The sequence below is a fragment of the Megascapheus bottae genome, chromosome 7 (genome assembly GCF_031878675.1).
Source record: "Megascapheus bottae isolate mThoBot1 chromosome 7, mThoBot2.hap1, whole genome shotgun sequence".
In the NCBI taxonomy this organism is placed as follows: Eukaryota; Metazoa; Chordata; class Mammalia; order Rodentia; family Geomyidae; genus Megascapheus; species Megascapheus bottae.
Window position 1 is genome coordinate 41,950,566 of NC_143515.1, and position 22,924 is coordinate 41,973,489.

At 39.1% G+C, this 22,924-nt stretch overlaps 1 protein-coding gene across 5 annotated transcripts in view; it reads right to left on the bottom strand.

The window, feature by feature from the left end:
- The window catches only part of Sanbr (SANT and BTB domain regulator of CSR), a 59,682-nt gene that overhangs the window by 9,763 nt on the left and 26,995 nt on the right, over positions 1-22,924 (bottom strand). For 3 of the 5 annotated variants that reach the window (XM_090336858.1, XM_090336861.1, XM_090336860.1), the window contains exons 12-22: positions 21,906-22,058; positions 17,551-17,696; positions 15,884-15,983; positions 14,973-15,005; positions 13,782-13,881; positions 12,728-12,819; positions 11,448-11,476; positions 11,292-11,365; positions 9,816-9,904; positions 6,566-6,657; positions 1,230-2,974 (exon numbers count right to left, since the gene is read on the bottom strand). In XM_090336858.1, coding sequence (XP_090192984.1) covers positions 2,938-2,974; positions 6,566-6,657; positions 9,816-9,904; positions 11,292-11,365; positions 11,448-11,476; positions 12,728-12,819; positions 13,782-13,881; positions 14,973-15,005; positions 15,884-15,983; positions 17,551-17,696; positions 21,906-22,058 — 945 coding nt within the window. In that variant the 3' untranslated portion in view covers positions 1,230-2,937. Of the gene's footprint in view, positions 1-1,229; positions 2,975-6,565; positions 6,658-9,815; positions 9,905-11,291; positions 11,366-11,447; positions 11,477-12,727; positions 12,820-13,781; positions 13,882-14,972; positions 15,006-15,883; positions 15,984-17,550; positions 17,697-21,905; positions 22,059-22,924 lie in introns of those variants that run through there. The other 2 variants (XM_090336863.1, XM_090336862.1) reach the window with 2 other exon arrangements.

Here is a 22,924-nt window from a genome sequence, read left to right on the forward strand (position 1 = left end):
CAAACTCCCAGCCCTCAAGCCATAGTTTTAATAGTTGCATCTTAAAATCGAGAGGGTTATCAAAGCATTCATCTTAAAAGAATTTAGGGCTACCTTCCAAATATACAACAGTAATGCAACAAGAATAGATGGCATTTATTGTGGGCTTACTGTAAGCCAGAAAATAATGTGCTAGTTATTTAGATCTATTCATTCCCTTAAGCCCCCCTAATTCTCTAAGCGTGGGAATAATAATATACCTGTATCATATTACCTAGTAGCTCAGTTTTCAAGGAAGAGAGTTAGCTTTTAGAATTGGACTGGCAAGGTTTCCTGGTGCCTTTTTTTTCTGGGGGGTACATAATAATTGCTAAACAGCTAAAAATTATGTGAGCCCAGGCAGGAAGTTTGTGGCACTCTAACTCAACAATACAAACTGGAGTGGGGGGCAGGGAGTTTGGCCTAGTGGTAGTGTTTGCCTAGCATTCATAAAGACCCAGGTTCAATTCCTCAGTACCACATAAATAGAAAAATGCCATTAAGTGGTGCTGAGGCTCAAGTGGTAGAGTGCTAGCCTTGAGAAAGTCCAAGGACAGTGCTCAGGCCCTGAGCTCAAGCCCAGGACTGCCACCAAAAAAACCCCCAAAAAACAAAAACAAACAAACAAAAAAAACTGGAGTGGTAGTGCATGTCTGCCATCTCAGCTATGGCAGGAAATATAACCAGGAAGATCACAGTTCGGCCAGCCCCAGCAAAAAATGAGATCCTATCTTAAAAATAACCAGAGTAAAAAGGGCTAGGGGAATGGCCTGCCTACCTAACAAACATGTGGCCTTGTTCAATCTAAAAAGCCATATGAAGATAGTGAATATTTACTCAGAAAAAACTGTATAATATTGAGTTTTGTTATGTAGCCCAGGATGGCCTTGAACACATGAACTTCATGAGCCTTGGCTGGATTTTAAAGATATACTACAAAGCTCTATCATTTTGTTTGTTTGTTGGTGGCACTGGGGTTTAACTCAGAGTCCAGTGTTTGCTACACAAATACTCTACTACCCAAGCTTTGCCTGAAGCCCTAAGATAATCTTAAAACTTAAAATTTCACCTTGTAACACAACTATTTGTTCATGAAAATGCTTCTCTAAAAAATGATGTGATACCTTTGAAAAGTGGGTTAAAGATCGGTAATCTAGACTTTTTCTGAGAAGAGAGAATTCAAATCAAAGAACTTTCCCAGTAACTTCTTATCATTACCATTTATTTCAAATAAAGAAATGTGGATTCAGAATTAACATAAGGTTTTTACTTTAAAGTATTTGGCAAAACAACTGTTATTAAGAGTTTGAGTAAAGCTTTGGAGGTACCTTTGCCATGTATTATAGACAGACAAAAAGAAAATGAAGAGTCTGAAAAAAATTTGGATTAATTTGGGTTTGTAAAAATTAATTCAGTGGTACATTTTTTTCTAGGGAGAAACAATCTACAATATATCATAGTTAATAATCAAAAGAACATATTGTCCTCTTCTTGTTGTGACCATCACAGCATAGTTTACACACACAAATCCAAATCCTTTTATCAGGGAATAAAGCAAAAACAAAAACACCACTTGGTATTTTAACAGGGGTTTACATATCATGAATTACAAAACATTTTCTTATGAAAATAAATACAACATAACCTATTTCCAATATATCAATCAACTTAAACAAATATGACTATATAAACAAACTTTCCAAACAGAAGTTCAAAACTTATAAAATCACTAACATCTAGCTTCATCTAGCAACTAAAATATTCACAAAAATAATGATTTCTGTATGTATAAACTGAGTGTAATAGTTGAACATCTAAAAACAAATTGATGTTCTGTCACAAACATCTCGTGTTTGTGAAATATCTTCAAATTATTCACATAACAGACTTCTATATGAGCAATTTCCAAACACATAATTTATTATTTCGTATGGATTTGAACAAATTTTCAGTGAGTACTCTTTCTGCTTGGTTAAAAAACTTAAACCTTACTTTGATTTTTCTTGAATATATGAAAGTCATTATTCAGCAGATGTATTTGGGATATTTTTGGGACCAGCTCAAAGGTAACTAGCAAACCACCATTTTAAGGGGCTACTTGAATAGCTACAGATGTATGGATGGGTCTTGGAACCTTGAGAACTGCATGGTAGCTCACACAGTGAAATGTTTCACTGTTTTAAGACTATCAACAATTAGTGAAACAAATCCGTAATGGCCCTAGCCTCACAGAAAAGAGGTAATTCATCAGCAATTACCAGCTCAGATAACCAATAGATAAGCACAAAAAACTGAATGAAATAAAGGCTGGATTAACATTGTATTTTTCCATGGAATAATGCTAAAAACAACCCTCTGTACAACACAGTGTTGAAATACCTCACCCTGGAACTTTATTTATTTAATGCAGTCTTGAGATCTGTCACTTCTTAACACACATGTGGATTTAATAGAGCATCACTGGAGATTTCATCACAAATTGCAATTCTTGACATTATACCTAAGATACAGCCCCAAATACACACAATCAGTGCACATGCACAGTAACACTACCAGTTGTATTCCCCTACTTTCTTAAGGTATTAAAATAAATTGGTCACTTAATAATGTAGGTTTCCTTTCTTTCAAATAAATAAAGGCTAACAAATATCAGGAATCTTAACTATGGAAAATCTATTAATGATTGTATACTACATAGCCTAGAATCATTCCTAAAGAAAATTAGATTTAAGAAGTTTCATATTTATATTGAGATTTTCATAAAACCTCGTATGTCTCTTTTAAAATTAAGATTTATGTGCCTTGCAAGGACAACTAATAAATAAGATATCTAGAAGCCATCGTTCTGAAGATCTTCAAGAAGTGAGCAATTTCAGGTATCCGGGAGTGTGCCTCGGTCTTTCTATATTTTAAGGTGCTTTATGCAGGACGCCCTTGACAAAAACGACTTTTAGATCTAGATTTTTTTAAACAGAAAAGAAGGTCAGACTTGCATTTAGAACAACAGGAATTGGTGCTGCTTTTGATTGTTTTTCTTGATAATATCAAAAGTTAATGAAACATCATGTGGCTTGAAAATCCATTTTCTAAAACTCTTGGAGAGAAATGTACTTTGTAATTCAGATTTTTAATTGTGTGTATGTATACACACGTGTGTACACGTGTGCCCTGCCAGTCCTGGAGCTTGAACTCAAGGCCAGGGCACTGTTTCTGAGCTTTTGTCATCAAGACTAGTGCTTTCTCTACCACTTGAGCTGCAGTCTACTTCTGGCATTTTGGTGGTTAATTGGAGGAAAGAGTCTCACAGAATTTTGAATCACAAGTGTCAGACCTCAGTCTCCTGAGTAGATAGGTCTATAGGTGTGAGTCACTGGTGTTCTGGCCTGCTTTTTAATTTATCATCATCATCATCATCATCATCATCATCATCATCATCATTTTGTGGATTTATGGCTTAAACGCTGGGCCTGGGCACTGTCCCTGAATGCTTCAGCTCAAGGCTAGCACTCTACTGCTCTGAGCCACAGCAACACTTCTGGTTTTCTTGTGGTTAATTGGAGACAAGAGTTTAATGGACTTTGATGCCAGTGCTAGCTTTGAACCATGATCCTCAGATCTCAGTCTCTTGGGTAACTAAGATTACAGGCATAAACCACTAGCACTCAGCTACTTTTTAATTTTTGAAAGATAATATAGTATGTATATTATAAACAATGGATCTAGACCAATATAAAGAAACACATTAATGCCTTTTCACTAAGTCAAATGAACATTTGAATTAAGTGAGAAAAAAAAAAACTACAAAAATCATGGTATCAGTATAGTTCAAGGGTGTTGGGTATGTATGTTGTTCCAAGGGCTTGAACTCAGGACCTGAGTATTGTCCCTGAGCTTCTTTTGCATAAGGCTAGTGCACTACCACTTGAGCTACAATTCTACTTTGGGCTTTTTGGTAGTTTAGTGGAGATAAAAATTTTAGTCTTGGCCAAGAGTTTGGCCAGGTGGTAAAGTGCCTGCCTAGCATGCACAAAGACCTGCATTCAACCTGGGTTCAATTCCTCGGTACCACATACATAGAAAAAAAAGCTGGATGTGGTGCTATGGCTCAGGTAATAGAGTTCAAGCTTTGAGAAAGCCCTCGGTGCTCAGGCCCTGAGCTCAAGCCCCAGGACTGGCAAAAAAAAAAAAGGACTTTCCTGATGGGTTTGCTTTGAACTATGATCCTCAGATCTCAGCCTCCTGAGTAGCTAGGGTTACAGGTATGAGCCACTGATATTAGCTTAATTCAAGGTGTTGGTTTTTTTTTTTTTTTGTTTGTTTGTTTTTGCGAGTCCTGGGCTTCAGCTCAGGGCCTAAGCACTGTCCTTGGACTTTCTCAAGGCTAGAGCTCTACCACTTGAGCCTCAGCACACTTCTGGCTTTTTTCTACATATGCATGCTAGGCAAGCACTCTACCACTAGGCCAAACTTCTGGCCTTGTTTTTATTTTTATTTTTGTTTTGGTCTGTCCTGGAGCTAGAACTCAGGGCTTGGACACTATCCCTGAGCTTCTTTTTGTTCAAGGATAGCACTCTATCACTTGAGCCACAGCACCACTTCTGGCTTTTGCTATGTATGTGATACTGATGAATTAAACCAGAGCTTCATGCATGCGTGGCAAGCACTCTATCACAAAGCCACACACACACAGCTTCTATTTCAAGTTTTGTCACAAATACATGAAAAAACTTTAGATTCCTTTAGCTTTCTAGATTTTGGGATAAGGCATTAAGATATATAATATTAATGTTGAAATATCAGTAGACCTTTTTTTTGCCAGTCCTAGGGCTTGAACTCAGGTTCTGAACATTGACCTTGGTCTTTGTCAAGGCTAGAGCTTTATCACTAGAGCCACAGCACCACTTCTAGCTTTTTCTATATATGTGGTACTGAGGAATTGAACCTGGGTCTTTGTGCATGCTAGGCAAGCATTCTACCACTAGGCCAAACTCCAGGCCCTAAATATTAAATTTTAATAGAAAATCTGTGATGTAAAATAACATAAGACAGAAAGTTAACTTTTATTAAGAAAAGAAAAGCAATTAAGTATGAGGATTAGCTTAGTAGTAGAGTGTCTAGCATACACAAGGTCCTGAGTTCAATCCTAAGTACCACTGTAAATGAATAGATAAAGTAATAAAGAACAAGAACATGCAGAAGTGTGTGTATTTTGTTAATTCTCACTTGTACTATAGCTTTCATCATTACTATTGTATCTATATACCATATAATAGTATGTCCTTAATGTAGTAAGTTATGTAGCATTATATACTAAACTATCTACCTATGGGTCGGAGATCAAGCCCAGTGTCATGAGTTAGAAAGGCAAGCCCTTTATCAATTAGGTTAGATGTGTCACCTCCAGCCCTTTGAAGTTTTCATTTTTATCAACAGTTAGCTCAGAATGAGGTGACTCAATAAATAGAAAACTAAAAACAAAATAAGAAAAAATACCTTATACTTTCATAAAATTCTGAATTTTCATAAAAGTCATGATTTTATTTATGGTGGACTCCTGTCTCAAAGACTGAGTCTTGGAGTTTTTGTTTTTGTCAGTTGTGGGGCTTGAACTCTGGGCCTGGGCGCTATCCCTGAGTGCTTCAGCTCAAGGTAGCATTCTACTACTTTGAGCCACAGCACCATTTCTGGTCTTTTGGTGGTTAATTGGAGATAAGAGTCTTATGGACTTCTGTGCTGGGACTGGTTTTGAACTGCCATCCTCAAATATCAGCCCCCTGAGTAGCTAGGTTTATAGGCATGAGCTAGGTTTATAGGCATGACTCCCCAGCTGGAGTCTTTATTGAAAAGGCAGTTTTTTTTTTTTAATGAAAAGTCATGATTTTTTAAACTCTCATTTTGTTTTTTGGTCAGTTGTAGGGCTTGAACTCTGGGCTTGGGTACTGTCCCTGAGGTCTCTGGCTCAAGGCTAGTTCTCTACTACTTTGAGCAACAGTGCCACTTTCAATTTTCTGGTGGTTAATTGGAGATAAGTGTTTCACAGACTTTCCTGTCAGAGCTGGCTTTGAAACATGATCCTCAGATCTTAGCCTCCAGAGTAGCTAGGATTACATGTGTGAGCCACCAACACCTGGCTTAAACTCCCACGTTTTAAGTTAAAATTCAACCAGGTATCAGGAGCTCATACCTGTAATCTTAGCTACTAAGGAAGGTGAGATTGGAGGATGGCTGTTCAAAGCCAGCCTGGGCAGAAAAGTCTGTGAGACCCTTGTCTTCAATTAACCACCAAAAAGCTGGAAGCGGAACTATGTCTCAAGTGGTGGAATGCTAGCCTTGATCACAAAAGCTCCAAGACAATGCTCAGGCTCTGAGATCAAGCCTCAAGACTGGCACACACACAAAATTTAAAATCCAGTTCTGATTAGTGCCCTGATGATTATATTTCCTTGAAATGGAAATAGGAAACCCAACTCAAATTATGTAATTATTGTATTCCTATGATATATCCTTCAAAGCCACTGACATTTTGTATTGCTTTTTACTGATTTACCTTGTGTTTTTTTCAGAGCTGCTTTGTCGTGCACTGACAGGCACTGAGGCTTTGATTTGTGCTTCGAGCCTGGAATAAATACCTCCTGCAAACTATAAAATAAAGAAGCAAAATTAACTTCAAAGAATTAATACAAGCACTGCTTTAGGGGCTGGGAGCATGGCCTAGTGGTAGAGTGCTTGCCTACTATGCACAAAGCCTGGATTCAATTCCTCTGTACCACATACACAGAAAAAGGCCAGAAGTGGTGCTGTGGCTCAAGTTGTAGAGCACTAACCTTGATAAAGCTCAAGGACAGTGCTCAGGCCCTGAGTTCAAGCCCCAGGACTGGCAAGAAAAGAAAGAAGAGGAAGAGGAGGAGGAGGAGGAGGAGGAGGAAGCAGCAGCACTGCACTGCTTTATCACCTGGGTATTCTTTCAAACTTAAATTCTGATCTTTAAAATATAGGCTAGGGGCTGGGAGTTAGGCCTAGTGGCAGACTGCTTGTCTAGCATGCATGACACTCTGGGTTCTATTCTTTGGTACAGCATACACTGAAAAGAGCCGGAAGTGGTGCTGTGGCTCAAGTGGTAGAGCGCTGGTCTTGGGGAAAGCCCAAGGATGATGCTCAGGTCCTGAGTTCAAGCCCCAGGACTGGCAAAAAATAAAATAAAATATGGTGTACAGGCCAGTAATCCTACCTACTCAGGAGACTGAGATCTGGAGATTCCAGTTAGAAGCAAGACTGAGTAGACAAATCCAAGAGATTCTTATCTCCAATTAACCAGCAAAGAAATGAAAGTGGAGCTGTGGATCAAATTGTAGAAGGCTAGTCTTGAGTGAAGAGCTAAGGGAGAATGTGAGGCCTTGAGTTCAAGTACTAGTACTGGTTAAAAAGCTTGGGGCTATAATTTGAAGTATAATTTACACGCAGTAACATCAATCATTTTGGCACACAGTTCCTGACAATATATATAGTGATATAACCAATTGCCACATGTGGACATAGATCAGTTCCATCACCAGCAGGAAAATCCCCTGTACCTTCCTTTCCCCCACCTCTTTCTTTCTTTCTTTTTTTTTTTTTTTTTGTGAGTCATGGGGCTTGAACTCTGGGTCTGGGCATTGTCTCTGAGCTCTTCTTCAGCGCAAGGCTACCGCCCTACCCCTCGAGCCACAGTACCACTTCTGGTTTTCTAGTGGTTAACTGGAGATAAAAGTCTCACATTCTTTTTTTTTTTTTTTTTTTTTTTTTTTTTTTTTTTTGCCAGTCCTGGTCTTGAGCTCAGAGCCTGAGCAATGTCCTTGGACTTTCTCAAGGCCAGAGCTCTACCACTTGAGCCTCAGCACCACTTCAGTCTATGTATGTGGTACTGAGGAATTGAACCTGGGTCTTCATGTGTGCTAGGCAAGCATTCCACTACTAGGCCAAACTCCAAGTCCAAGAGTTTCACAATCTTTTGTGCCTGGGGTTGGTTTGAACTGTGATCCTAAGATCTCAGCCTCCTGAATAGCTAGGATTACATGAACCACCACGCCCGGCCCCCTTCCTTGTACCTTTCTAAAATCATTTCCTGGCATCCACTGATTTGTCTTCTGTATCTATAGTTTTGTATATACACATACGTACACACTATGTATAATTTATATATAAAGTATACAGTTTTGAATCTTGTTTCTTTCACAGCATAATGTCTAGGGTTTATCTGTATTGATGCATATATTAGCAGTTCATTCTTTTTTTTTTGCTAGTCCTGGGGCTTGAACTCAGGGCTTGGGCACTATCCTTGAGCTTTCTAAAGGCTCTACCACTTAAGCCACAGCACCACGTCTGGCTTTTTCTATGTATGTGGTACTGAGGAATCAAACCCAGGGCTTTGTGTACGCTAAGCAAGCACTCTACCACTAGCCATTCTTCTGGCCCCGAGTTCATTCTTTCTATATATACAATTTATTCATTTATTAAACTAAAAATTTGAAAATGGAAGTTCTCTGAAATAAATAAGCTTATTTAACTGTTACAAAATTATGGCTGGAGCAAAACAAGAACAAAGTCTGGGATATATCTTTACTACTAGCAATGCTGGAAGGCAGATGGGCTACATTCACTGAACCTGGGGTACTGGGAATGTGCTCTCTCTCCCTCTCTCTCCCTCTCTCCCTCCCTCTCTCTCTCCCTCTCCTCCCCCCCTCTCTCATTTTGGGATTAAACCCCAAAACTCAGGACTAGACAGGTGCTCTAACACTTAAGCCATGCCTTCAGGCCCTTTTTTGCATTGGTTAGTTTCAAGGTAGGGTCTCCTTTTATACCTAGATCTTTAGGGTTTGGGTTGTGAGCTGCTACTTGGGCCTCACTGTACCCCTAGAGAGGACAGGAACTCACCACTGCACCCAGACCCAGTCCTTGTGCATCTCTCCTAGCTGGGATAACAGGCATGGGCTACCATGTCCAGACACTGGTAGAGATGGAGTCTTGTAAACTTTTATGCCCAGGCTGGTCTTGAACCATGATCCCTTGAAATCTGCTTCTCACGTAGCAAGGATTATATGCTTCAGCTGCCACATCAGGCTCCAGAAGTATTCTTATAATGATAGTTTATAGATATTTATATCTATATCAATATCTATATAGATATAGATATATAGCTATGTATAATTTGGTGTCTGTACTGGGCCTTTTTTTTTTTCCCAGTTCTGGGGCTTGAACTCAGGGCCTGAGCACTGTCTGGGCTTTCTCAAGGCTAGAGCTCTACCCCTTAAGTCACAGTGCCACTTCTTGTGTTTTCTATGTATGTGGTACCAAGGAATCAAACCCAGGACTTCATGCATGCTAGGCAAGCACTTTACCACTAGGCCAAACTCCAGGCCCCTGTGGGAGCTGTCCCAGTTTTTTTTTCTCAGTGTTAGCACTCTACCACTTTTGGAATTCTAGTTGTTAATTGGGGATTCAATTTTCATAGACTTTCCTTCCCAGGCTGGCTTTGAACTATAATACTAAGCTCTCCTTAGTAGCTAGGACTATCAGCATGAGCAACAAGCCCCTGGATGATCATATAGTTTACTACCTGTGATGTAGAGGACCTGTGGACCATGGCTAATAAGAGATGATAGGTAATTTTTATGTGAATTATGGCTAATGCAGAATAATAAAAATATAGAAGCTGTCTTTTCAAAATTGTATTCAAATTATTTTTGTACTCTTCATCATGAAAAACTGAAGTAGGAAGGAACATTTTACATTTATATTGTATACTAGTACACAATTCTTACTTCTTTTGCTTCCTTTGACTTGACTCGGTCCAGATCACCCAATCTCATTTTGATTAGGTGCCCTGTAATTTCAGACATCCGCCGCTGATCTGAAGGGAAAAAACAGTAAATATTACTCTTCATTAGGATGATTTATAATTTGTATTTCTTATATATTATAATCAATAAAGATTTATGAAAATCTCTTTTGCTGTTATTTTCCAGATATACACTGTATCTACAGATCTGTGAAGAACCTAAGGCAGCGAGTGGCAAGATACAACTGATGTTAAATGGATATGGTTTAAGTATATTTCTACAGGCTTATATGCTAGGAACTTGGTCCCCAGTAGAACTATGTTGAGAGGTGGAAGGACATTAAAGACTAGAGCAAGGTGGTTATTTCCTTCTGAAGCAGCATCCTTGGAAAAGATTAATGTAGTTCTTTTGGGATCTTGTTAAAAGTTCCTGAAAGAATAGGTCATGATAAAATGATCTATTGTTGGGGTGGCAGAGCCCAGTAAATGCATAAGACTTAAAACTTTATAACCAGGGGTTCAAATCCTTTTAAGTTCCTGAAAGAATAGGTCATGATAAAATGAGCAAGTCTGTCCTCTGACTCGTCCTTGCTTCCTGTCTTATCATGTGACTTTGCTCTCTTACACATACTCCCACCATGACGACATCTATATTGTGATGTAGTCAGAAGTCTCTCAGCAGAGTCAAGTAGCATGTTCTTCAACCTTAACTGTGAGCTTAACAAACTTCTGCATAAAGCAGCCAGCCTTAATAAAGAAATCATAAATGTACTAAGACAGGGCTTAAATTCGTTTTTCCCCGAGTCTTGGGACTTAAACTCAGGGCCTGGGCACTGTTCCTGAGCTTCTTTTGCTCAAGACTAGCACTCTACTACTTCAGCCAGAGTGTCATTTCTGCTTTTTCTGTTTATGTGGTACTGAGGAATTGAACCCAGGGCTTCATGTATATTAGGCAAACATTCTACCACTAAGCCACATTCTCACTCCAGTGCTTAAATTTTATTTTGTCATTTTTGCAGCAAAAGTAATAGGCCAAAATTAGTCTGAGAGGTCTCAATATCATACAAGAAATACATTATCTACTGGAGTGTTTAGTGAAGAAACTCTGATTGGTACCTATGAGGATATGCAAATTTGGCACTATTTTTTTTTTTTTTATGTTGGTACTGGGGCTTGGACTCAGGCTCCATATGCTTTCTTGGCTTTTTTGCTCGGGGCAGGTGATTTATCACTACAGTGTCTCTAGCCCAACTCCTTTGATGTTTAGAATAGAGTCTCAAGCACTTTTCTGCTTGACTCTTGTTTAAATCTCAATCAGATCTTAGCCTTCTGAGTAGCTAAGATCATAGGTATGAGCCACACAGGTGCCGAGCTGGAACTTTATGTCAGATAGGATCTTTAACATCATTTAGCATATTTCATAAAATGAAAGACATTGTTTACACCCAATTAATTTTACCATCTTCTCTTTGTGCATCCTGGTTGAATCTCAAGGATCTTGTGGCATCCCACTTATTCTTCTGAATACTCACACTATTGAAAAAAAATAGAACAAAATCTGCACTGATGCTGCTTCAAAAGTGGACATCCAATTGGACTGAAGAATAATACTCACACAAAAGGAGATACATCTCTAGCAGCTGACTGAAATAAAGTAGACATGATTAAGGCTCAATTAAAACATTTATTCAATAGTTACAGCTAACCACAAAAGAGTTTTTATTTATTGAGTGCAAGAGACTAAATCAAGAACATTTACAAGTGTTTCCCAGTTAAGTCTGGCAGCAGTTACGTGGCACTATTGTGATTCATAATAAAATAGGTTTTGAGAAGCTTAGAAACTTGAACCCAGTTCTCTGTTAACCTTAGAGACCTAAGCTACTTTACAATCTTTTAGAATTGACCCATTCATACCTGTGGTACTTAACATGAAGATGAACATACAACATATACAGTATCATTTGTGCATCTGTCCTTCCCCTAACTTTTTACACATTTTTTTTTGAACTCATGGTTTCTCTTTCAGCCAACTGCAGCTGATACTGTCCTATTTGTTAGTTATTGTTAACTGTGTGTGTGCGCATATGTACATGTACATGTCAGTCCTAGGGCTTGAACTCAGGGCCTGATTACTGAGCTTTTTTTTTTTTTTTTGCCAGTCCTGGGCCTTGAACTCAGGGCCTAGGCACTGTCCTTGGGCTTTCTCAAGGTTAGAGCTCTACCACTTGAGCCACAGCACCATTTTTGTTCTTTTTCTATGTATGTGGTACTGAGAAATTAAACCCTAGTCTTTGTGCATGCTAGGCAAGCACTCTACCACTAAGCTAAACTCCCACCCCACCCTCTTTTAAACATTTTTTTAATAAACTCAAGGCTAGTGGTCTACCACTTGAGCTACAGTTCTACTTCAGGCTTCTTGATAGTTCACTGGAGATAAAAGTCTTACGAACTTCCTTGCCCAGGCAGGCTTTGAACTGTGATCCTCAGGTCTCAGCCTCCTGAGCTTAAACTCCTGCCCCCCTCCTTTTAAAACTCATATATTCAGTCGCATATTCAGTTACATTCCTTAGTTGCCTTAGAAGGTAACTCCCAAACAACAGCAGCAATTTCTTGTGGAGCTCTTCAGAGATATTTTATATGTAAGAAAATACACAATTTCCCTTTCACACAAATGATAGTACATTAGGACAGTATATGCAAGGTTCTACACCTTTCCTTTTTTCAATTTGCTGATGTGTTATAGATCTTTAATCTCTAAAGAACCTAAAGTCTACAAATAATGTTCATTTTGCGAGCATTCTATTTTGATAGAACTTTTATTCTGAATTTTCCTTGTTTATACTTGCTAATTTCTTCATATGCACTTCAGAATAATAAAAGACAATTTAGAGTTACCTTTTCCAATGCCTTTTCTTTCTTTTGAGTACAAGGTGAAGACATCTGCTTTTTTGGTTGCTTAGTGAACTTCTTTGGCTTCTCCTTTTTCCCTGATATCAGAAGGGCAGTGTTATAAGTATAAAACCTGTACCTCTCCAACGTCCTTGTTACTTCCAAGTGATGAAAACATTTTACAACTACTGGGTGTGGTGGCCCACACCTGCAATCCCAATTTTTTTTTTTTTTTGGTTGGTCATGGGACTTAAACTCTGTGCCTGGGCACTGTCCCTGAGCTCTTCAAAGAGCTCAAGGCTAGCACTCTACCACTTGAGCCATAGTGCCACTTTCAGTTTTCTGGTGGTTAATTGGAGATAAGAGTCTCATGGACTTTTGTGCCTGGGCTGGCTTTGAACCCCAGTTTGATCTCAGTCTCCTGAGTAGCTAGGATTACAGGCATGAGCCACTTCGCCAGGATAAAAACCAACAGACTTTTATCTCCAACTCAGGAAAAAAAATCAGAAGTAGACACTCCATGATTCAAGTGGTAGAGCAATAGCTTTGAGAGAAAAAGCAAAAGCACAGCAAGAGTTCATGGCCTAGTGGTAGAGTGCTTGCTTAGCATACATGAAAACTCAGTTCAATTCCTCAGTACCATATACATAGAAAAAGCCAGAAATGGTGCTGTGGGCTCAAGTGGTAGAGCTTTAGCCTTGAGAAAGCCCAAGGATAGTGCTCGGGCCCTGAGTTCAAGCCTCAGCACTGGCAAAAAAAAAAAAAGTTAATGGTTCATTTCAGTGCCAATCCAAATTTCAGGTACATCTCTCTGTTAATTAAATTATATCTGAAATAAAAAACTGGAAGATTTTCAGAACACTGTCCTTTGTGAGTATTTGGATATTATAATTTTGGTACCAGGGTTATGGGATCATAGTGGAGATTCTATTCATTTTTTCCCCTCAATGTTGTAACCTACCAGGTATTTATATAAGACAATTTCCCATCCCTGCATTAAAAGCTTCAGAATGCAACCCTTTATAATGGTGAGATTTGATTTTAACTTAGAAGCCAATACTTTGTTTCTTGGATACTTCTTCTTCATCACCAACTTCATCTTCAGTGACCTCTGATCCAGTCGTATATTCTTCTTCTTCTGAAAATAAAGACTGCTGTTTCTAAATTTAAAAAGAAAAACACATCTAAGTGTTATAAGTGTATTATTTCTAATGAATTCTTTTTTTTTTTTTTTTGTCGGTTGTGGAGCTTGAAGTCAGGCCTGGGTTCTATCCCTGAGCTTTTGTGCCTGAGGCTAATGCTCTACCACTTTGAGCCACAATGCCACTTCTGGTTTTCTGGTGGTTAACTGGACATAAGAAACTCACAGAGTTTCCTGTCCGGGCAGGCAATTTTCAGATCTCAGCCTTATGAGTAGGTAAGATTGCAGCCAAGAACCACAAATGCCCGGCTCTAATGAATTCTTTAAAATGCACTTACCTAAACTAGTTTGGATGAATGAGTTAAGTAAGAACTAATACTAACTATTGTATATTCAGTATAACCTTTAGAATATGGCCATAAGAATTTCTATATTCAGCCTGGTGTCAATAGTTTGTACCTGCAATCCTACCTTCTCAGGAGATCAAGAATCAAAGTTCAATTCTACCCCAGGCAGGAAAATTCCATGAGATTCTTATCTTCAATTAACCACCAAAAAGTGAAGCTGTAGCTGAACTGGCCATTCTGCCAATTGAGTTTAAATTCTAGTACCAAGTATATGCACACACACACACAATTTATGCATTCAGGACAGACTTACATTACATAAAACATTTTCTTAACTGGGCGCAGTGGCTCATGCCTGTAATCCTAGATACTCAGGAGGCTGAGATCTGATGATCTCAGTACAAAGCCAGCCGGGGCACAGAAGTCTGTGAGACTCATCTCCAATTAACCACCAGAAAACTGGAAGTGGTGTTGTAGTTCTAGTGGTAGAGCACTAGCCTTGACCTGAAATGCTCAGCTACAGCACCCAGGCCAAGAATTCAAGCCCTACAACTGACAAAAACAAAATAAAACACATTAAAAAAACCCAAAAAACAAAAAATAACAACAAAAAACCCTCAAAAAACTGAAGACAAAAGAGCAGATATATATACATATTTAAATAATATATTGATAAAATCCTATTAAATCCTGATAAAATTCCATTAAAATATAATTTAGGAAGGAAAAGATTTATGAAAGGTGAATATAACTGCTTGCTTACCAGTTGAAGAGTCCAGTTCTTCAATGACAAGAACTGTAAGACAGAGGAATCAAAGTTAATAAATCTGTACCTATCTAGATTGCAGTTCCTTTCTTTGACATGGTTTATGCAGAAGAGCTAGACAAAGTCAGTAGTATTGTTCTTTTCCAGCTGAAACAATTTAAATCTTAACCTGACATGTCAGTGCTCAACATCCAGCAGGAGCCAGGTGCCTGCGGCTCATACCTGCAACTCCACCACTCAGGAGGCTGATGAAATCCCATGACCATGGTTAGAAGCCAGCCTCGGCAGAAAAGTCTATGAGACTGTTATCATCAAAAAGCTAGATGATTATTTATAATAATCATAATCATATCAATTATTATTTATAAAAAAACAGAAGTGGAGCTCAAATAGTCCAGTACTAGTCTTGAGCAGAAAAGATAATGGAGAGCACCCAGGCCCTGAGTTTAAGCCCCAGGACCAGCGTACAGACATAAACACAAAAAAGAAAAAGAAAAAAAAATCAATCATGAGTTTGAGGTCAGCCTGGGTAGCATAGGAAAATCTCATCTCAAAAGAAAACAACAACAACAAAAATTCTCCCTAGAGAATGAGGATGGGTTGGAGCTATGGCTCAGTTGGTAGAGGGAAAGCCTCACATACTTAGTTCAAAAAGGACTTAAACACACACACACACACACACACACACACACAATGACCTGGTGTTTGGAAAAATGGGCAGATACTAGCATCTCTTAGTTACTAATAATTTGAAGGCAATGTACTCTATCACACAATCTTATTTGTTTAGCAAAACACTTTGTTAGGATTAGATAATCAGTTTCATTTTAACTTAAGTTGACCAGGTACCTGTCAAAGATGAAATGTCAATTGTTTAATGTGAAGAATAAGTAAAATAAGTTACTCACAGCATTGAGTTCCCCACTCTTAGGGCCCCATGGTGTATTTGGCTCCAGTAAAACATCATATTCTAGACCCTTTTCATCATAGATGCCAATTGCAGGATCACTTGAAAGAGAAATGTTTTTATGGAGAAGTATTCAATTTCTTAAAAATTTAAGTCAGAGTATTTTTTATTGTAAATACTTCATAAGTTCATCTTTAATAAATATAGCCCACACCTGAGGCTCTGATTTTGATCCCCAGCATCACGTGTCATGTGTATGCACACACACACACACACACACACACACACACACACAAAATTCTTGAGAATAAAAATGCCACCTCAATATTTACACTTCTGAATTTGTCTAGCAAAAGACATCACACATGGATATGCCACTGCTCTACAAGCAGCACGCCTACCAGGTGGCAGGCGGTAGAATAGGCTGCTATGATTGGTATTGTTGACAACAGTACCCAATTTGATAGCCTTCCCATTCATTTTTCTAGTTGTGTCAATCAAATTTTTTTTCCCCCACAGCACTCAGGGCCTGGGTGCTGTCCCTGAGCTTCTTTTGCTCAAGACTAGTGCTCTACCACTTGAGCCACAGTACCACTTAAGGCCTCTTCTGAGTAGTTTACTGGAGATAAGAGTCTCACAGTCATTCCTACTGGGTGGCTTCAAACCATGATCCTCAGATCTCAGCCTTCCGAGTAGCTAGGATTACAGATGTGAGCCATTAACACCAGCTTGTCAATCAAGCAGTTAAGAAGGGGTTGGCACTGGGAACTTAGCTCACTGGGAGGGGGCTTGATTAGCATGCTTTCAATCCTGGGTTTGATCAATATGGGGTATTTGGCATGAAACAGAACTTTGGCAATGTGGAAGAAAACTTAGAAATCTTCAAAAATTGGATTCTGAATACCAATCTTTTTGATTACCAAGGACTCCTTTTATTAGCAGTTCTTCTCTTTGAATATAATATATATATATATATGTATATATTTGCCAGTTCTGGGCTTGAACTCAGGGCCTGAGCACTGTCCTTGGGCTTTCTCAAGGCTAGTGCTCTACCACTTGAGCCACAGCACCACTTTCAGCTCTTTCTATGTATGTGGTAACTGAGGAATGGAACCCAGGTCTTTGAGCATGCTAGGCAGGCACACTACCACCAGGCTAAACTCCTGGCCCCAGACTTCCAATATTTTTATGCCCCCCCCTTTTATTCCTGGTAGTCCTACACTTGAACTCAGGGCCTGGGCACTGTCCCTAAGCTTCTTTTGCTCAAAGCTAGCACTCTACCACTTGAGCCATAGTCCCACTCAAGCGTTTTCTGTTTATGTGGTACTGAGGAATCGAACCCAGGGCTTCATGTATGCCAGGCAGGCAATGTACTACCACTAAATCATATACCCAGCCTTTATGTCCCTTCTTATATTTTTTGCCAGGTAAGCAAGTAGTCGATCATTTGAGTTAAGTCCCAATCCTTCCAATTTTTTTATGTTTTAATTCTCAAACAAATATCTGCTTGCTTTTACTACAAAAGAACATTATTTTGGTTGAGCTATTTGAAATAATGAATTATATTTGAGGATGGCATTACTGATTGGAAAGTATTAAGGATAAGGCATTCTGAAATAGGAAGTACTGAATAAAGTTTCAAAATTGTGTGGGTTATTTTTTTCTCACCTAACTGCATCTTTAAAAAAGGGCACAGCAATGACATCTTTGTGTTCATATAGATCGTCCAGTATTTTACTAGTTGGACAAGACATCAAATCCCCACCTTCAGCTTGATCACGAAGAGCAATCATGTGGTCCCTCACTTTACAGCCCTGTCATGTAAGAGACACTAAATTGAAGGTTGGTTCATTATAGAAATACTCTTTCATTTATTTTATATCTTTTTTGTTCTACTACTGGGGCTTGTACTTAGGGCCTGGGCACTGTCTTGATCTCTTCCACTTGAGCCACATCTCTACTTCTGGCATTTTTTTTTTTTTTTGTAGTTAACTGAAGATAAAAGTCTCACAGATTTCTTGCCTGGGCTGGCTTTGAACTAGCATCCTCAGATTTAGCCTCCTGAGTAACTAAGATTAAAGGCATGAGCCACCTGTACCCCGCTAGAAAAATACTCTTTCAAAGATCACTGTGAGGAAGTGGCACTGCGGCTCAAGTGGTAGGGTGGTAGCCTTGCGCTGAAGAGCTCAGGGACAATACCCAGGCCCAGGGTTCAAGCCCCACGACTGACCAAAAAAAAAAAGTATAAGATTAGGGGAGTTGGGACCCAAATAGCGCACACCTTGTAAGCCCAGCTACTCAGAGGACTGAGATCTGAGGATCACAGTTGGTAGCCAGTCTGGGCAGAGAAGTCCATGAGAGTTATCTCCAATTAACCACCAGGAAACCAAAGTGTTGTGACTCAACGTAGTAAAGTTCTAGCCCTGAACAAAAAACATCAGGAATAATGCCCAAGCCCTGAGTTCAAGCCCCATGAATAACAACAACAAAAAGATTAGGGGACATAGGGCTATCTAAATCTGTCCTCTCTCTTTTAAAATAGTAAAATATCGGTGAATTCTTCATGAATTAGTAGAGGTGGAAAGAAAGGCATATCTGGTGAAAAAAAAAAGTTCTGATGATTCCTTGGGTTTGAGATGGGCTTCACTCATCTTACTCCCTCAAGACCATCGTCTAAGGATTAGGAGTTACTACACTGATGAGACCGTGTGCATTTGTCTAGTATAAAGGCTACAGGTAAGAACTGTCATTCTGAGTCTATTTATTTCCTGCATGGGGAACAGATAATGTTTCTCTCATTCCTTCCTATTTTAACTCAGTTATAATAAAATTCATCCTTGCTAAAACTAAAAAATACTGTTTTCTTTTCCTTTTTTCTTTTTTTTTTTGCCAGTCCTGGGCTTGAGCTCAGGGCCTGAGCACTGTCCTTGGACTTTCTCAAGGCTAGAGCTCTACCACTTGAGCCTCAGCACCACTTCCAGCTTTTTTCTATGTATGTGGTACCGAGGAATCGAACCCGGGTCTTCATGCATGCTAGGCAAGCACTTTAACCACTAGGCCGAACTCCCGGCCCAATGGAAACTTTTTTTTTTTTTTTGCCAGTCCTGGGCTTGAGCTCAGGGCCTGAGCACTGTCCTTGGACTTTCTCAAGGCTAGAGCTCTACCACTTAAGCCTCAGCGCCACTTCTGGCTTTTTTCTATGTATGTGGTGCTGAGGAGTTGAACCCGGGTCTTCGTGCATGCTAGGCAAGCACTCTACCACTAGGCCAAACTCCTGGCCCTCCTTTTTTCTTTTTCAAATTGTATTTGACTGCTTTTTCTTGGGGAAAAATAAAGAACAGAGATTAAAACATAAATACCAGGTATATCTATCCACATTAAGAAACAGAACATACAGAAAGACACTGCTGGCTTATACCTGTAATCCTATCTATATTCTGGAGGCAGAGGTCCAGAGATAATAGTTTAAGATGAGCTGGACAGAAGAGTTTTAAGACTCTTACAAATTCCAGAACAACTAATAAAAAGCAGGGCTAGAGCCATGGCTCAAATAGCAGTTGAGCAAGTGAAAGGCCTTGGGTTCAAGTGCCCATATTGGTGGTGGTGCAGATCAAAATCACTCCACTCAAGTGGCAGAGCCCTGCTTAGCAATGCAAGGTCCTGAGTTCAAACACTTGTACTGGGTGAGGTGGGGAAGAGGGGGAGAGCTAAACATAAATAACTACCTCCCTTCTTCCAAAACGTAACCTTTATGTTTTCTGGTACCTGGGCTTGAACTCGGGGCCTCATGCTTTAGCTTGGTGCTTTACCACTGAGCCTGACTGCTACCTCGGTTTTTCTGCTAGTTAACTGGAGATGGAGTTTTCTGCCCTGCTAGCTTCAAACCATGATCCTCTAGGCTTCAACTTCTTCAGTAGCCAAAATTATAGGCATGAGCCACTGACACCTGGCTCCTTTATCCTAATTCCATGCAAACTCCTTCCTTAAAGACTATAGTTCATTTTTTTTTTTTTTTGGCCAGTCCTGTTGACTGAACTCAGGGCCTGAGCACTGTCCTTGGGTTTTCCTCAAGGCTAGAGCTCTATCACTTGAGCCACGTCATCACTTCCAGCTTTTTTCTATGTATTCTTCAGTAGGAATTGAATCCGGGTCTTCATGCATGCTAGGCAAGCACTCTACCACTAGGCCAAACTCCCGGCCCTGATCAGATGTTTTTATTTTAGTGATACTGGTGAATATTGATCTTGTGGTATTTAAATTTCACTTTTTCCAGCTTTTGGTGAGTTTAGCTTTTAAAAAATGTTTATTTGTAGGAATTGGCTCCATATATGTTGTTTGGGGAACATTTATTATCTTTATCTTACAGTCCTATAATTTTTAATTGTAAGATCATAATATAGAATATTTTATGTTGCACTTCTGCACAAAGTTTGCTAAATTCACAGATACTAACTTCTCAACTCATACAAAGTATGAAGCTCATCTTTGATACTTATATTTTGTGTATGGAATGATGACAATGATGTTGAGCTTTAGATTCCTTTCATTCATTTATGAAATTTAATTACATAACATTTTCTAACATTGATGTGATCTAGGAATATAATCTATTTCAGTACTTATACACTGCACCAAGATTTGTATGTAAGGATGTTTATGGAATATACTTTAATACATCAACCTAAATGTTCACCGACAAGAGAAATGATGAACTAATTGTGATATATGTACAACTTGGACTTTTGATCAGCAGTTAGGAAAAATGGAACAGAAAGATAACTTGGTATGTTCTTGTATGAAAAATGAGAATTACAGAACATATGATTAGTATAATCCAGTAACCAATTAAAAAATCCTATAGATAATTTGTATCTAAAATCTATTTATAAAAATATTTGAAAGGGGGGCCTGGAGTTTGGCCTAGTGGTAGAGTGCTTGACTAGCATGCATGAAGACCCGGGTTCGATTCCTCAGTACCACATACATAGAAAAAAGCCGGAAGTGGTGCTGAGGCTCAAGTGGTAGAGTGCTAGCTTTGAGAAAGTCTAAGGACAATGATCATGCCCTGAGCCCAAGCCCAGGACTGGCAAAAAAAAAAAAAATGTTTGAAAGGAAACTGTTAATTCTAGTTAAGAGATGGAAATTGGAGAGTGATACAGAGGGATTTCTATTTCTTCTATCTTATTTATTTGATTGAATGATTGTGCCAGTCCTGGGGCTTGAACTCGGGGCCTGGACCCTGTTCTTTAGCTTTTTCACTCACTGTTAGCACTCAACCACTTGAGCCATAGCTTCACTTCTGTTTTTTTTTTTTTGGGGGGGGGGGCCTTGAACTCTGAGCCTGGGTGTTGTCCCCAAGCTCCTCAACTCAACTCTAGTCCTCTACCAATTGAGCCACAGCACCATTCTGTTTTCTGGCAGGTTTTAATTGGGCTGGCTTAGAACTGTGATCCTCAGATCTCAACCTCCTGAGTAGCTAGGATTACAGTCATCAGGAACTTCTGGCTTTTTGATGGTTAACTGGAAACAAAAATCTCATTGTATTTTTCTACCTGGGCTGGTTTCAAACTGCGATTCTCATATCTCAGCCTCCTGAGTAGCTAGTACTATAGGTACGAGCTATTGGGACTCAGCTTATTTTATTCTTTTCTTCATTGTGTACTATTTTAAGTCTTTCTTTTCTGTTTAAAGTCTTTTCTATGTGAACACAATATTTTGTACTTGGAAAACTATTAAAAACAGATTCTAGGTGTCTGTAGCTCATGCTTGAAATCCTAGCTATTCAGGAAGCTAAGACTATTCAGGTGGACAGCAGTTTGACACCAGCCTGGGTGGAAAGTCTGAGAGATTCCATCTCTAATTAACCAGCAAAAGCTGGCATGGCTCAAATGGTAGAGTGTCAACTGTAAGCAAGAAAGCCAAGGCAGAGTGTGAACCTCAGAGTTCAAGTCCTGGCACTGTATATTATTTACATTAAAATGTTAGGGAGTACTGTAACCAAAACAGAAATATCAAAAATTTACCTTTGTGAGCTGAGTGGGATCAAACCGAAGAACTTTTTGGTTACAACAGGGATAAAGCCCAGTACCAACAGTACTTGGTGAACTTGCTGTGGCAGGATAAATCACCATTTCAGAGTGATATTGGCAATGTGAATATTCAATACAGAGGAAAGCCTGAAAAAATACATATCATCAATGATTATTTCTACAGCAAAATTATCCATTTCAAAAGGATCATAATAAGGACTATACATTATATGTCTTATTTACATAAAATGTATAGAAAAGCCAATCTACAGAGTCAAAATAAGTTATGGTGTTAAGGTGGAAGTAGTAGAAACAACTGAGCACAAAGATCTTTTTTTTGCTGGGCTTAAACTCAGGGCCTGGGTGTTGCCCTGAGCTTTTTGCTAGTGTTCTGCCACTTTGAGCCACAGCTCCATTCCTGTTTTTTTGATGGCTAATTGGAGGTAGGTATCTTTCAGGCTTTCCCAACCAGGCTGGCTTTGAACCACAATCCTCGTCCTCCTGTACAGCTATGGCTACAAGCATGAGTCACCAATTCCTGACCACAACTGTATTTCTAATTTCAAAATATTTCTGATCATATTAACTAACAACTGTCAGAAGCTGTCCTGAGATCAAATATGCTCCAATAATAAAATGGTACTCTTTTCCTCAATCTAAATATAAACTCTCTCTCAGTCTTGTTATTGATTTCCCAGGATATTAAAAAACAGAGAACTCTACGAGCACCACTTTTAAAGTATCCTAAATTAAGTCTAAAAATTGAAGCATGAACAAAAATCTTCTTATCTTTGGGAGTTAGGTTACAAATAAGGTTATTGTTCCCTTTGTTCTTTCTCAGCTACAGCTTCTTCCCACAACAGCTTTGTAAAATGGATGTTGTTTCAGAAGGGGCCACTGCCCCTTCTAATGAGAGGTAGCTCTCTCATGGCTTGTGGGGATCTGCATTGATACCTCTCTCTCTCTCTCCTTCCTCCCTCTCTTTCCCCATTTCTCTATGCTTGATTTGTTTG